Raw genomic sequence first — 15,733 nt, forward strand, 5'->3', positions numbered from 1 at the left:
AGCATAGGAACTGAGAAGTGGTCTGTGGTTACCAGCTGCAGAACCACTCCTTTATTGGGGATGTCTTGCTACCTGCCTATGCTTTCCACCTGTTGTCTATTCCATTTGCACAACAGCATGTGAAATTGATTGTCAATCAGTGTTGCTACCTAAGTGGACAGTTTGATTTTACAGAAGTGTGATTGACTTGGAGTTACATTGTGTTGTTTAAGTGTTCCCTTTATTTTTTTTAGCAGTGTATATAGACGGACAAGAAAAAAACCTCATTTCTCTTCCCAGTTATATCTACCATAAAATAGTAAATAGAAACAGGAGAGTTTCAGGAGAATTTACTTCTGATAGCATGTAGATCACTTATTCGCCTATAAAGAATACATTTATGCCCAAAGTATATATGCATAAGGAAAGTAAATATATTTAACTTTGTTTGTCAAGTTGAGCCTCCTACTCCTAAATCCCTCTCTAAATTTACTGTTTCCTGATTCTAAGATAGAAGGAAAGAAACAGATTGTATACTGCAGCAGATATTAAACTCAAATATTTTACTATAAAAGATATAAAAAATGTCAAAAATTTAAAAAGTAATTTAGAGGATTTTTCCAGTTGTTACATAATTGTGTTAGCTAGTTTTCTGCTTATTAACATCCAGAATTAAAGTTCAGAAATACTGCTAATTCTATTATTTCTCCTATGGAGAAAACCACAAGCTATTGAATTGAATGAAGTTCTTCTTTGTTCAGAAGTTTGTGCCCATGTTGTAGTGTACAAGAGTTTGTTTTGTGCACTGTATACTAAAACTTCATCAAAGACTTGTCTGTTCAAGTATCTCCAAACACGGGCAGAAATTATAGTTCCCCTAAGCATGTGACTGATATTTAGAGAGGAAAAAGTGTATTTCTCTCAGGTTTGCATTTAAAACTAAGGCAATGTAATCCATTTTTAAGATAATTCCCATACATACATCTGTACCACTTGAACTAAGGACAGGAGGATTGCTTCCTTACTTAACCATTCCACAAATATACTAGTTACCATGGAATGGTCACTATTCCTCATTGGTGGAGATGGAAGGTGGAGTAAATTTATATTTGGATTACTGAATTTTTAGACACGAGTTAACATACACTTTCCTCATACAGTTCCCTCATGGAAGTAGAACTGGAACTTAAGATTAATTTATTTATCTGGTATTTTCTTTAATTTATACAGCCACCCAATTACCAAACAACTGTGGGTTGCTAACAAGGGATTAAAAAATATCAAATACAAAAGAATGTGATAATTATATAATAAAATAGTACATATTAAGGTAAAAGCCACAAACAGAATTCATATATTTACAAATGGACTTACATTTAAATTTATTAATTTTAGGATTACCCTGTATTCCAATTATCTGTAAGAGTAATAAACAAAAAACTAGAAACAGTAGCCATGGAACTTTTATTTTATTGTCCAATCTGAAGTGGCAATCTAGTGTGCAAATTAAGTCTCAGTAAGGCCCGGTTTTGAATAGACATACAACATAGGATTACTTTCTAATCAGCAAAATTCAAGCTTCTACAAAAAATGTAAATCCTTAACATATTTTCAGAGCACTCCTCCTAACTTGGTTAAGAAAGAACTGGAGCTATATTTTAAATTTACCCCAATATCCAGAGAATTGTTGTGAGTGTTGTTTTTGCCTTCTGCAGTCAACCCAATACATCTTAGCCACTTCCCTGTCATGAATACAGCATGCTAATTCTTTTCAGCCTAGTTTTCCCACAATTAAGTTTGCACCACTTTCAGCCAAAATGTTTTTTTTTCCCCTCTTGGATTTTCCTGGGGACAAGGCATAAAGATTTATTCTTTCTACCACATTTCTTAAAAGGATTATTTGAGTAAGATTAGTGTTTATAAAAATAAAAGAAATCCACAGTTAGAGCTCAGGTCCAGTGTTACGAAAGTACACACAATGCTACAGTATCAACCCTAAGACCTAAATGCTAATCCATGTTTCAGATTTAGATTTACTGCATAACCTTGGGAACATAAGCATATTAAAAATTTTATAAAGCAAATAAGCTACTGAATGTCTCACCACCCAATGAGACAGGTCAGCAAAGTTAAGGCTAACCCCACATAGCTAGCAAATAAAATAGTGAAAAGAATTGTTTTTAATCAGTGGGACTGAATTATATTTGTCTAATTTAAAGCATTCTCTGCCAAAGGCTACATAACTGATGAAGTATTAACATCATATTTGTCGATAAGAGAGCATCTATCTGCATATTATAACCACACTGTATAAAATAAATGTAGTTAAATTGCTTCCATTGAACACTACAGGGACAGTAGATTAGCATTACAAGTTCCCATTTTATACAGTATATTGCTGTAACCACCTTTCCCAATTCAGTGTTCCAAATGTGGTTGGTCTGGACTATGGAAATTGTAATCTCTTAACATCTGGAGAATTGCATTTTGAGAAAGACTAGGTCCTCACAATCCATTCCTTTTGCTTCAAGAGAATTCAAAAGACATGAGTTCAGATTTATTTCTGAACTTTCCTTAGGACTTAATTCCGTTACCAGGAAAAATGCCAAGTGCAGAAAACAGTCAAGACTGTGAAAAATATTGTATTATTTTGAGAATTAGTGTCCTATAATGTGAACATAGGAATCTCCAAGGAGAAATAACATAGCATAAAATAAGCTTTTAACTCAATTTAATTGCTTTTAAGTCTTATTTCCAGAACTTTTCTTATTACAATTACTAGACATGACATTAGCAGAATTCTCAATAACAGGCTTACTGATTAGATTCACAAATCTCATCTGAGATTTTATAGTTTATTGATTACATCTGCCCTATACCCAGACAGAAAGAAAATGTTTCTAGTTCTCAGAAACTGACCTTTATAACAATATTCCATGTTCTTAAGCCCGTGTTTCATCCCATATGCTGAATTCAATTATATGAGATAGAGCTAGGGGCAATTTACAGTGCTTTGAGAGGTGAAGTTAAGAAACCTGGCACTGCATTTCTCTTCGGGCATTAATGCAGTGTAATGTTGTCTTCAGAAAGCTCATCCTGCCATATTATTATAGTAAGGAAAAATGTAAGGTATTTAACTGAGAGTGATACAGCAATCTGAGAGAAGGCAAGAAAATGAAAGAATGGCTTGAATAAAAAGCTTGGGATATACGATCTGGAGAACTAAGGATAAGGCTGCCAAACCTAAACTACATGAGAAGACTTCTGTCTCTAGGAATTGCACAGAAGAAACTTTTCTGTGGATTTATTAACCTTCCCAACATTTAAAGTGGTAATCCTAAGGGGATGGAGAGAGTCAAGACTTAGTAAATAATGTGGGATGCTACATCATCAGGGAATCTTTTCAGCCAAGATTCTCTAATAGAAACAAATTAGTTAACAATAGTAAGTGACTGGTTTGCCAAAAATAGAAAGCCTTTATTTTCTATGTTGGCTCAGGAGAAGAATTCTCTTGTTCCCCAAATCAAAATACAGAAACACTTGCAGTAGCAGGATGGGATTCTTGGTAGGAAAATATGTTAGTATGGAGAGTGGCCTTTGCATACAATATTTCTAATATATACATTCTTCCATGATATTATTGAATGAATTCAATGAATATCATTGAATGAATATGGCATGGTAGTTAATATGTCAGACTAGGCTGGGAAGATTTTGCTTAAGTCACAAAAATGACATGAAAAAAATATAAAGGACAGGGAGATTACAATTGTTCAACTGAACTAAAAGTTCAAAGAGGTGTATAGTTAATACCTGTAGGAAAAAGGCTGAAATCAAGGAGGAGGAGGAAGAGGAGGAAGAGGAAGAAGACGAACAACAGCAACAACAACAACAACAACAACAACAACAACAACAACAACAACAATAACAACAACTGAAGTAAGATCATAAGCACAGTGGCAGTTTCACTTAGTGGCCACTTCACTTAATGATCCAATTGTGAGTCCCAATAGTGGTTACTAAACAATGACTACTTATATCAAATTTTCAGATAACACAAAGACAAAGATCTTATAGGAACATATCAGAAATTGGGAGGATTTTGAGGATACGGAATTTGAAAATGAAGCAAAGCTCTACATTTGAGCATGGAAAATCAAACCCAGGACTGTAAGACGAAAGACAGCAGCCAGATAAACAGCCAGCTGCACAGGCTGAAGAAGAGGCTCAGCCGCAGCCAGTCAGTGAAGTAGTGGATTTGCCACTCCCACCCGATCCCAGGTCACACAGAGTTGAGCAGAGGGAGGTGCAACAGGTAGGTGAGTCTATTCATGTGAAGACAGCCTCAACTCTCCTAATGAGGCATACCAGTCGGCACCTATTTACTTCAGCGTTTGGAACCATTCATAATCTGTCAATACATGGATGCTATTGACACTTTGCCTTGAATTCAATTAGACGTGTTGCCATCATCATGCCTTGCACCCATTGAAGTCAAGTTGCCTTTGCTTTGCCTTGAAGCTGTGAGAGTAATTTTGCCTCCATTGTGCCTTGAATCCATGAAAGCCAAGTTGTCTGCACTGTGCCTACAGCCTGGAGAGTCGTGGTTGCTTTCATTGGGCCTTGCAATCAGTGGTTGCAGTTGTCCTGCCTGAAAGCCAATGATTCACCTTTCTGTCATCTTGCCTTAGTTCACCTTACTGGCATTATGCCCATGCCCACACCTTTTCTTTCCCTCCCCCCCCTTGCTTTCACTACATCTGATCAGCATTTTTCAGAAAGGCCACTTGAAACTAATTCTAAAAACTACACACAGAGTTGAGACGTGGGAAATGACTATGGTTGGTTGTGTGAAATAAACATGCTTAAGCCTACTCATGCTATGTGTGTGTGCGGGGGGGACAGGAACAGGACCCTAGGATTGAAAACATTATTCTAGTAGTTGAGCTGTAGAAGCCCAGTGGTTAGAATGTAGTACTGCAGGCTGCTTCTGTTGACTGCCTACCTGCTGCCATCAGTTTAGCAGTTCAATTCTGACTGGCTCAAGGTTGACACAGCCATCCATCCTTCCAAGGTCAGTAAAACAAGGATCAAAATTGTTGTTGGGGGCAATATGCTAACTCTTTACAGCTTAGAGGGGGCTGTAAAGCACTGTAAAGCGGTATATAAGTCTGAGTGCTATTGCTAGTAATGCTTTTATTTTACTGCTAATTCTTTCATGGCAAGCATAGGATGAACGGAATTCAGTGTTAGCATGTAATGTGAAGGAGTAAGAATCTGCTTTATGCACAGATTCATGCAGATGTGTTGAGACTGTGTCAAAGAAATAAAAATTTAAAGACAAACACTATCAGAGGACAATAGCATCCACCCATTACATCAGCAAATTCCTTGGTTAACATGAGACATATGTTCATAAATTCATCAAAACATTTTAGTTAAGAAAGGCTTGGGAAAGTGTTGACACTGAAGGGTAAAAAAGCATTGCTCCAGGACTTTTTTCCCCTTTATATGTACAGTAATTGAGTTTTTAGTCACAGGAAAAATGATTAGTATTTAGTATAATTTATCAGTAAGAGAGCAAGGAAGGGACTTTCCGGATGTATATTTTGCTTTCTGAAGAGTCCTAAACTCCCATATAAAAAAGATAACAAACACAATGAAGGTCACATCTTAGTAATATATTTTCAGAATTATCTCATTCAGGAAAACAAAAGAAGAACAAAACAATTTTGTTTATAAGAAAGAATTATCTTCACAGAAGTTTTCTTGGCCATGTCCTCCCTTTTTGTTCAGACATTTTGTTCCATTCTTCAACTCAGAATAGTCTGTTCCTATAGTCACTGTCATACAGATTTAGAACATAAAACTATAGGGCTGGAAGGGACCTCGGAAATCTTCTAGTCCACCCCCCTGCTCAAGGCAGGATCATATAAATTACATGTATTCTATTCAGGCTAGCTTATAATGTATCATAATTTTTATCCCCGTACTCTGTGGTTGCATCATAATATTTAAGAAAGAAAGAAAATAAAAAGATAGAATACAGCTCCTCAATAATTGATATACATCATTCTAGCCTAGCATAAGCATAAACTATTTCTATTCTATAGTATAGCAACAAGAGCCAGTTTGGTCTAGTTATTTCCTTTAAGCATACATAGTACAGTACAGGTAGTCCTCAACTTATGACCACAACTGATCCCAAAATTTCTTTTGCTAAGTGAGACATTTTTAATCAGTTTTGCCCTATTTTAAGACCTTTCTTGCCACAATTGTTAAGTTAGTAATATGGTTGTTATGTGAATCTGGCTTTCCCATTGAATATGCCTGTCAGAAGATTGTAAAAGGTGATCACATGACCCCGGAACATTGCAACATAAATATGAATCAGTTGCCAAGCACCTGAATTTTGATCACGTGACCATGGGTATGCTGCAACAGTCATGTGTGTGTGAAAATCAGTCATAAGTCACTTTTTTTTGCTGTTGTAATTTCGAACAGTCACAAAATGAACTGTTGTAAGTTGAGGACTACCTGTATTGAAGCATAGCACAACCAAATAAAGAGATATTACAATGTCCCAAGCTGTACATTTAATAAATTAGGATATTAGGATTTCAACCTGTTATCTTGTAGAGTTGCATATGCTTCAACAATTATTCAAAGGTGCTTCAGAACTTATCCTGCTATACATTAAGGTAGCCTGACTTTCTTCAGGTTTGAAGGTACTGCTTTTTTAAAAATCCATGGTTTAACATTAATGCAATTCTTAAAGCAGTAAAACCTTTTTACCTATCAAATTTATACGCCCTCCCGTCTCACCAAAGGTGACTTGAAGCAGCATACAATAAAAAAATAAAACAATCAGCTTTGCACTAAAATTTTAACTTTTTCAGAAAGATGCAGCAATACAAGATTTATAGTCCTTCTTCCACAATATGTGTCACTATAATCACAAATGTGACACAATTTACTCCACTGATGAGCCACCCTACTCACCTGATTTTTTTTCAATGTTTAAAAATATATAATTCTAATTGTAATGTAACTTCTGAAGAAATACTTTACAGAACTTCAACATATCCTTCAGGCTTCAACTTTCTCTTCCTAAAGTCCCTAAAATTGGCTAGCCTAGTAGCAGTCCCATTTCTTGGGTTAATTCTGCTGCATTGTATTTAAGATTTCAAGGGGTTTGCATGCAGCCAATTCATATGATGCAGCTGCTCTCTCAAGTGACCGCAGACTAAACGAACACAATAAAAGCACAGAAGAATTAGTCCTCATCAAAATCTCCTTACTGCTAGAAATAGATTTTGTAGTTTAGGGAGTCTACAGTTCCATAGAGAAGCAGAATTAACCAATATGCACCCTGAAATAAACTACATGTGCAAAATCAAAAGTCCATGAGAGAAAGGAGAATCTGGAATTTCAACTGAGCATCTTGCAACTAGATAGGAAAACCCTTAACAATCTAGATCAGGGGTTCCCAACACCCAGTCGATGGACCAGCATTGTGCCAGAAACTGCTCCGTGCAAACAAGCAAAGACCATCTGTGAGATGGAGGCAGCACACAAAACCATGCCCCCTCTCTCCACGGAACCGGTCTCTGGTGCCCAAAAGGTTGGGGGCCACTGATCTAATGAAAGTCTAATGAAAAACTGGAAAAACTGGAAAGAACTAGGGACAATTTTCTTTACAGTAATTTTACATTGAATAGGAGTCAGACTTCAAGCTAAGCTATAGTTTATTAAACCTTATTTGACTGAATAAACTACAATTTGTTGAGTTTAAATTGCTATACCAAAAAACATGATTGAATTCATGTAGCATTCTAAGCCCAAATCAAACTAACCATCCTATGGGTTAGTACAAGGCATGACCTGAGCAACTGTAACGAATAGAGAATATTACATGACAATTTAAAATTACTCTGTGTCACAGTATAAAACAAATAGGAGGTGATTGTATCATAGGTTCTCACTTGAGGAAGTGGGCATGTATTTCTTTATGATAAACATGTTGCTATCACAGCTCTATCACAGCCAACAGGATAGACATTACTTCTTCTGATGCTTCTTTTTATTTATTTGTCAAGTGATTATAAGATATCAGGTAAAAGTATAAACATAGTTATGAATACATGAAATGGATACATATAAGAAAAATAAAAAGAAACAATAGGACAGGGACGTTAGGCACGTTGGTGCGCTTCTGCACGCCCCCTATAGACCTCTTAGGAAAGGAGTGAGGTCAATAGTAGACAGTCTAACATTAAAGTTTTTGGGGTTTGGGGAAGAAACCACAGAGTCGGGCAGAGTATTCCAGACATTGACCACTCTGTTGCTGAAGTCGTATTTCCTGCAATCAAGTTTGGTGCAGTTAACCTTGAGTTTGTATCTATTGTGTGGTATTGTTATGGTTGAAGCTGAAGTATTCATTGACAGGTAGGACATTGCAATGTATGATTTTATATACTATATTAGATCGGACCAAAGACGGCATAGTTCTAGGTTGTCTAGGTCTAGAATTTCAAGTCTGGTGGCATAAGGTATTCTGCAATGAGTAGAGGAGTGTAGAACTCTTCTTGTGAAATATTTCTGGACTTTCTCAACTGTGTTAATATCAGATACGTAATGCAGGTTCCAGACTGGTCAGCTGTATTCAAGTATTGGTCTAGCAAATGTTTTGTATGCTCTAGTTAGTAGTGTGATATTACCAGAGAAAAAGCTACGTAGGATTAGGGTAACAACTCTTAATGCCTTTTTGGCTATGTAGTTACAGTGGGCTCTAGCACTTAGATCATTAGAGATGAGTACTCAATCATCAACAAGATCTTGACTATTCCACTTGTATTTTATTTTCTGATATATATTTTTTGCCAATATGTAAGACAGAGCATTTATTAGTTGAGATTTGAAGTTGCCATTTGTTTGACCATTCTGATACATAGTTGAGAGCCATCACTTGAGACTTTCAAGAAGAGATTGGACTGCCATTTGTCAGAAATGGTGTAAGTTGGACTAGATGACCTACAAGGTCCCTTCCAACTCTGATTATCTGTTAAATCTGAGGTCTTTTTGAAGGGTAGCAGTATTGTCTGTGTTATTATTCTATCTATCTCTCTACCAATCTACCTACCTACTTATCTATCTAGGTTAGTTATTGTCAATAACTAACCTAGTGTACTCCAGATTTGTTATAATTGGTATAGATATCCCCACCCTTATGCTGTGTAAATAGGATTAGTCTATTTTTTATGCATTTGCACAAAATACTTTCATCTTTAAGGTCTTCCAGTAAAAAAAAAATGACAGTGATCCTATCTTTATTTAGATGTTAATTCAAGGATAGGATGGCACAACAAAAGTAATAAATAAAAAATATGTAATACAAATAAAAGTAATGAATGACGGCACACTAGTAGCCAAATTTGAGCAAACAGTTTATTTCAAGTTCAGACATTTCTTTCCGTTCTTTTTGAAACCATAATGGCATTTCCTTTAAAATAAAATACAGCAAATCCTTTTCAAGGATTCTATTTTGCCATTGTATTTAACTGCAAAGAGAACTATGAATAGATCTGTTCTGGCAACCTTGTGTAAGCATCAATCCCTTGGGGCATTGACTCCTCCCTTTAAGACATGCATTTTGTCAGAGTTGAAGAGCTATAAAAAGTTACTTTTTTTTGTAAACCAGCATGCAGTTTAGTCTGCTTTAGATAAAGTACCAAACTGCAACAAGTCTCCATGGAAACATTTAACTCTTCATCAGCTAGAAATTTGGATCAGTTTCTTCCCCTTTTGATTCTAGAAAAGAATGGCAGTGTTTACTAAAGAGGTGCTGGCAGAGCTGGTGGCTTAAGGAAGACTTTGCTTTTTCACAACTTTGTACTCCACAAAATGAGGAATCAAAAATCACCACTCATTAGAAATTCTGCTGCTGCTTAATATATTGTCCTCTGAAGGATACATTAAGTTCCAATTTCATATCTAATTCTATTTGTAAATAAGATTCAAAAACTTACATTTCAAAATAAAATATATTATAATGAAAACTGTGGCACCAAATAGACAAATCCACCTGTTGATGATTTACTGACATCATACCAAAGTAGTAATCTATAAAGCCAAATACAACACTTTAAAACACCACTTTGTAGTCTTACAAAGTGCCTCCTCTTCACAACATGATTAATTTGCTGGCAAAATATTCTATTTTAGTAGTGCAATTTTTAGCCCCCCCCCCTTTTTTTGGCTACAACTGGTGGCATGGGTCATACATGTGCACACATAGCACTATGCTTCAATTTGTCCCACAAAACCAGGAATATCTATCTATCTATCTATCTATCTATCTATCTATCTATCTATCTATCTATCTATCTATCTATCTATCTATCTATCTGGATTCTTTAGGGATTCCATATCAATAAACTGTAGCTGGAAATAGATGTACCTTTAAGATTCAGGTGCAAGTCCAGAAACAATTTTATGTCCACTATTATTTTCAAGCCATTGCGACTCATATTCTGAGACATCCATGAATTTAGTTGCTTTTCAAAATTATGAAAACAGTCATGACAACATGACACTAGCTCAGCCCCTTTCATATATGTGTGCAATGTCACAAAAAGGGGCAGAGTTTGCATCACATCCACTGAATACAACTTCTATCATTTGATTCTTTCATAGACACTTCTTACATTACTCACTATTTTATATTTTTATTTTATTTTCTCTTCCATACTTCCTAGTATAATAGATCTTGTTCCTTTTTAGCTTCCACCTTTACTGGCTATGAAAACTAGCAAGGTGGGAAATTCATAGCCATAAGTTAAGGTTTAGAAATCTAGTCAAATATTAGGGACACATGGGAAATTTTCTGGTAGAGACAGACAAATTGTGTTTTCAAGAAAAGGCCAGCTACCTTTTGGCAATGAATTGACATGTCTACTCCTAAAGAGCAAATAAAGGACCAGTAATAAAAGTCCTTTAAAGGACTTTGAACTTCTCCTTTACCCTTGTGAATCTTCTGGTATATCATTGCCAGAATATTGTAGTCTTAATATTACTCAAGTAAAACAGCAACTCTCAGAATTATTTCCGTATATAAGATTTTACTGGTTTTCAGCAGTGACAAGAGTACTTAAACTAAACATGAATAAGGGTCCTTGTCTAGAATCTTTAAGTCCCAATTTAGAAACAAACAAACAAACCTTTCCATGGGAGTTACCAAGTAACTACTTTAGAACCCAAAAGTTAACTAATGCCACACACAAAGTAGCAATGAAATGTTAGCTAATGAAAATATCTACAAAATACTTCCATGCAGGCAGCATATTGAAAAGAATGTTTACCATTAATCTATGGGTGTGTCAGAGGCTTCTATAGTATAGTTTTGATTTTATATTTCGTTTTAGGGGTCAAAACTTTATTTACCTGAAAACTACTACCTTCATGCTTGCTTGATTCCTAGTCCATGTAAATGCTTCCACCCATATGTTTTCCTCTGTAGTTTGTTCTGCATGCCTTGCATGCCATTTACTTCCCATGTGGTTTATGGTTTAAGCTTGCAAAGATTTCACTAGCTGGGAACAAACTGAGATGGCCGGATTTCAAATATTCTGGAAGGTTTTTACACCAATATGAAACTAGCACAACTTTGGGATTAGGAAATTGTATTCTTTGTAAGCACTGTCATTTCAAGAACCTTTATACAAGGATTTTATCCTAGTTTGGAACCAGCTGCATAACTACCTAAATTTAGAGTTAACCATTCTGAAAGCAATCCTACCTGTGGCTACTGTTTACTAGAAATGGAAGCAAACTTCCTATGTTCTTTGCAACAATATGACTGTGGATTCTGTTGAGTACTGGCCTGCTGGCCTCAAAGCATCACAATTCTGTTTCTGGTGTCTTTCCATAGGTATTGTTTAGAATGTATCTTCCTTTCTCTCCTATGAGAGCTACCATGGCAACAAACAACTATGATTCATCAACTATTGGAAAAAGTCCTAGTTTCAAACATTCTCAAATGTTAATCATCTCCCTATCACATTGCAGGCAGAATGGCAACTTTACCTTTAGGAATATTGGTAGCAATTGCTTAAGATTTTTTTTTTATTTTTTTTTTGGAAACCAATAAGACAAATGTATACAACAAGCACTGAAAATATGAGTGGAATAAATATGTGGCCAATATCTTTTACTTCCTATAGAGTGATAATAAGGGGATTATTCCAGGGTACCCATTGACTCAGGAAAATGATTGACATTTTTGTATTGTTCCCTTGGTCACCTAAAGAAGGCACGGATTGGCTTAAAATGTTCTCTACCAGTCTCAGCATTTTTGGCGGGTACAGAAGTCACCAGGTCAGCTTCAAAGTGATTTGTGGGGAATGGAAACCTTGTAGTTTGCAAAAGCTCATAAAAATAAAAGATTAATAAATTATTTCCAGTATTATATGTTGGACAGACAACCATCAAATTAAAGGTTAAAACTAATGAGATGACAAAAACTTTCATCTGAGACCACTCAGTAACCAAAACTTATTGCAAGCAAGGAGTTAATAACATGAAAATAATTTTGGGGAAGAAAGATCAATAGATGGGGTTGATGCTCAGAGTGATCTTGAAAAGACCAATACAGATTTTAAAAAATATGTATCTGTTAGATATATATCCTGCCTTTTGGTAAAGAACTTCAAAGTACTGAAGGAAGTACTGTAGGGTAACACTTTCATATGTTTTTCCACAGAAAAATCCTATAAATAGGATAAAGCTGAGAAAAAGGCAACTGAACCTAAGTCAGTTGCAGAAGAGAGCTTCTATCTGAAACTGGATCTCCCAATTTTAATCTATCATTTAACCACTATAGCTAGCATACCATCTGGATAAGTAGCAACTGTGCCAAAAAAAAATTATCATCCCATTACATATATTTTACATATGCAGAGAAGTTAGACATATAAACAGAGGAATCCTGCTTAAGGAAATTTCAGATTCTTTTCCATATTTAATCTATAACCTGCAGGTAAATAAACTGGGTGGAGCAGTAGTATTCACATATCTTGTAAATTACAACTTTAAAGCCAGCCTATGCAACACTATTTAGAAGTAATAGCCCCTGAAAACAATCAGACAAACTTCCAAGTATTGACATTCTAGGGCTGAAGAGATGTTAAAACTTTTTTTTCTAGGTTTTTCTCCAGAAAAATCTGCCCTGACTTCACAAAAGTTACTATGCTGCGTTAGAGAACTTTCCAGCTACCATGAACCATAATGCCACTGCCACAAAGTAGGTGTGCCATTCATATACGTGCAGAAGGACAGAACCGAGTACAAACAATTCGGATTTGTAAGGCTGGTTTGTTAACTATTTTGCAAAGCAACCCCAAAGCATAGCGAGGGAACAAGTCATTTGGGCGGTGTTTTCGTTGTTTTAAGTTCAACACTAATCCGTTCTGGACTGGAATTGTGTAAACCCACCGACAATTTTCACCCCCATGCTTCAAACGAGAACACACGGCTCTCGAAAATCTGACAATCGGGAATACGCCGCTACAGAGGCTGCCGAGTGCAGTTAGCGAGAGGATAGTAATACGCCACACTCACCGATGTCTGAGTTACAGAAGGCATCCTGGGGATGAACTGGGACGCAGGTACAAGCTTCGACCAGCAGCTCAGTCAGGCTCCAGCTGCAGAGCAGCAAGAAAATACTCAGCGCCCGCCCTGACATATTGTGTCGCGCAGGAGTACCCTACTCCTCGATCTCCACCCACGTGGAGAACAGTTAAGAAGTAGAGGGAGATGCTTTTAGAAAGAAAGGAAGAAGGAAAAAAAAAAGCGTAGTTGCAATGCTGCTTCGTCCGGATGCTCCTTCCCCTGTTTGGCGAGGCAAGCGAGCGAGTGCTGAAAGCAAGGAGCTTTTAATTTTTTTTGCGCGCGAGGTTCCGCTCCTATTAAAAGTGCAGCCTCGACTTTCCTCTCCGCGCGTTTGACGCTCCTCAGCCACTCTCGTGCGCGCCTCTGCGTTCTTTGGCGGCTGCAGGGAGTTATAGCCTTGAGCGCGCCCCACACGGCTATTGGGGTGCCGCCTCCTGGACCAATCGGAGCCCCGCATTACCTCATTCCTCAGGAAAGGGGAGAGGCTACCAAAAAAAAAATCTGGTTGGAGGCGGGGTCCTACCAAGGGATTCAGTTCCATATAGGGAATAATCTGTATTCTCTGTATGTGGCAGTTGGGGCTTAACAAGCAGGATTTCTGTTGACAGTTACTAAAGGGAAACAGGAAGGACAAGTAGATACTAGACTGTGGCAGGGATGATGAAGAACGTTAGAGGAAACTTTGATAAATACACTCAGGAGAAGGAAACCAGTAATTGCTGGTCCTTGTTGGCTCTCTTTTTATCTATATATTCAAATATTAATATTCCTCAACTTCACAGCAGTTTACACTATCAAATACGGCCAGGCAGATTTTCCAAAAAGTTACCACATAAAATGAAGGGGGGAAAAAAGCGGGGGGGGGAAAAGCAAGAACACTCACATCAAATAGTCAAGTGCTGTTCATCTGTAGAGCTGAAAAGTCTGAAAGGCATCTTAGCCCTAGTTGATAGTATTTTATTGTCTGTCCTGAATGGAAAAGCTATAAATGAATCAGATTGGAAAATAGCTGGTTTCTCGGCTGAGCCAAAAAATGGCTCTTTACTAAGATGGTTGAATGAAAACTAACACCTCCACTCCATATCCTTAGTTTAAATGAAGTAAAATAAGAATACTTTAATAAATGAAATAGAAATACTCTTTTTTGTTACCTGTATTTCTTCCACTGCACAATTCCCATCATTCACTACATATTCCTGCCAATGATGGACAAGTTCTTAAAAACACCATGAAAGAACTTCATGTTTTTGTCTCTTCAATCAGATCCTGACTGTTTTTTTCGTGTCTTCATTTCAGCCAAATAGATGCCCACAAAAAGGCCCCTCAGTTTGAATGGTATAGCAGAGATTTAAGATGGTGAGAGTTTTCAATTCCCTCTTGACTGTCTCATTCAGCCTACCATTGACATATTGAAGAAAGATTTATTTATTTTTTTGCTTCTGAACCCTGTTTCAAAGTTTTGAAGGTTGCTGTCATGCCCCTGTTGGAGTCTGACTCAGAGGGAGAGATGGAACAACTGACAGGGAGTGGGAGTGTGGCTCCGGTGGTTGTGGAGGAAACTGAGGAACGGCACAGGCCAGATGGCCATTCAGAGGAAGACCCAGGCCCATCCCCTCTTCATCCTAGGGCATGCAGGGAGGAGTGGATAAGGGAGAAACGTGAGTGGCATGGTCTATGGGAGAAGAAGGGGCCCTGATCTCCTTCATGTGCTACAGCTGAACTGTTTAAAAGGACAAACTGCACCCAGCCAAGTATATTTATTGTCTGTCATGTTGCTACAAAGAAATGTCTCACTTTGATTCTCATTGCATGACACTATTTGCCTGCAAATTTCAATTCCATCTATGTGAAAGGAATCAATTGCAAAACCCTTCTGACATTGAAAAATGTTAATAAGATGATCCTCTGACGAGCAAATCTTAACAGTAATTTCCCTTTGACTAATTTGTTCATCAATTTTTCTCATGTGAAACTTATTGGCTACTATCAGGTTGTCACAGGTGGATCACACAAATCAGTACACCATTTTTACCCCTTTTGCTCCAATAACAGTATTCCCATTAGCTGTCATCAATAACCCACAATT

At 37.0% G+C, this 15,733-nt stretch overlaps 2 protein-coding genes across 2 annotated transcripts in view; one reads left to right on the forward strand and one right to left on the reverse strand.

The window, feature by feature from the left end:
* The window catches only part of TIMP3 (TIMP metallopeptidase inhibitor 3), a 37,646-nt gene extending 23,632 nt beyond the window's left edge, over positions 1-14,014 (reverse strand). Inside the window, exon 1 of the mRNA XM_026694962.2 lies at positions 13,597-14,014. Coding sequence (XP_026550747.1) covers positions 13,597-13,720 — 124 coding nt within the window. The 5' untranslated portion in view covers positions 13,721-14,014. The remainder of the gene's footprint in view (positions 1-13,596) is intronic.
* SYN3 (synapsin III) overlaps positions 1-15,733 on the forward strand; it is a 200,136-nt gene that overhangs the window by 81,758 nt on the left and 102,645 nt on the right. The window lies entirely within an intron of this gene.

This window comes from Notechis scutatus, chromosome 6, assembly GCF_049901735.1.
Source record: "Notechis scutatus isolate UNSWTSFEM ecotype Mainland chromosome 6, rNotScu1.2, whole genome shotgun sequence".
Taxonomy (NCBI): Eukaryota; Metazoa; Chordata; class Lepidosauria; order Squamata; family Elapidae; genus Notechis; species Notechis scutatus.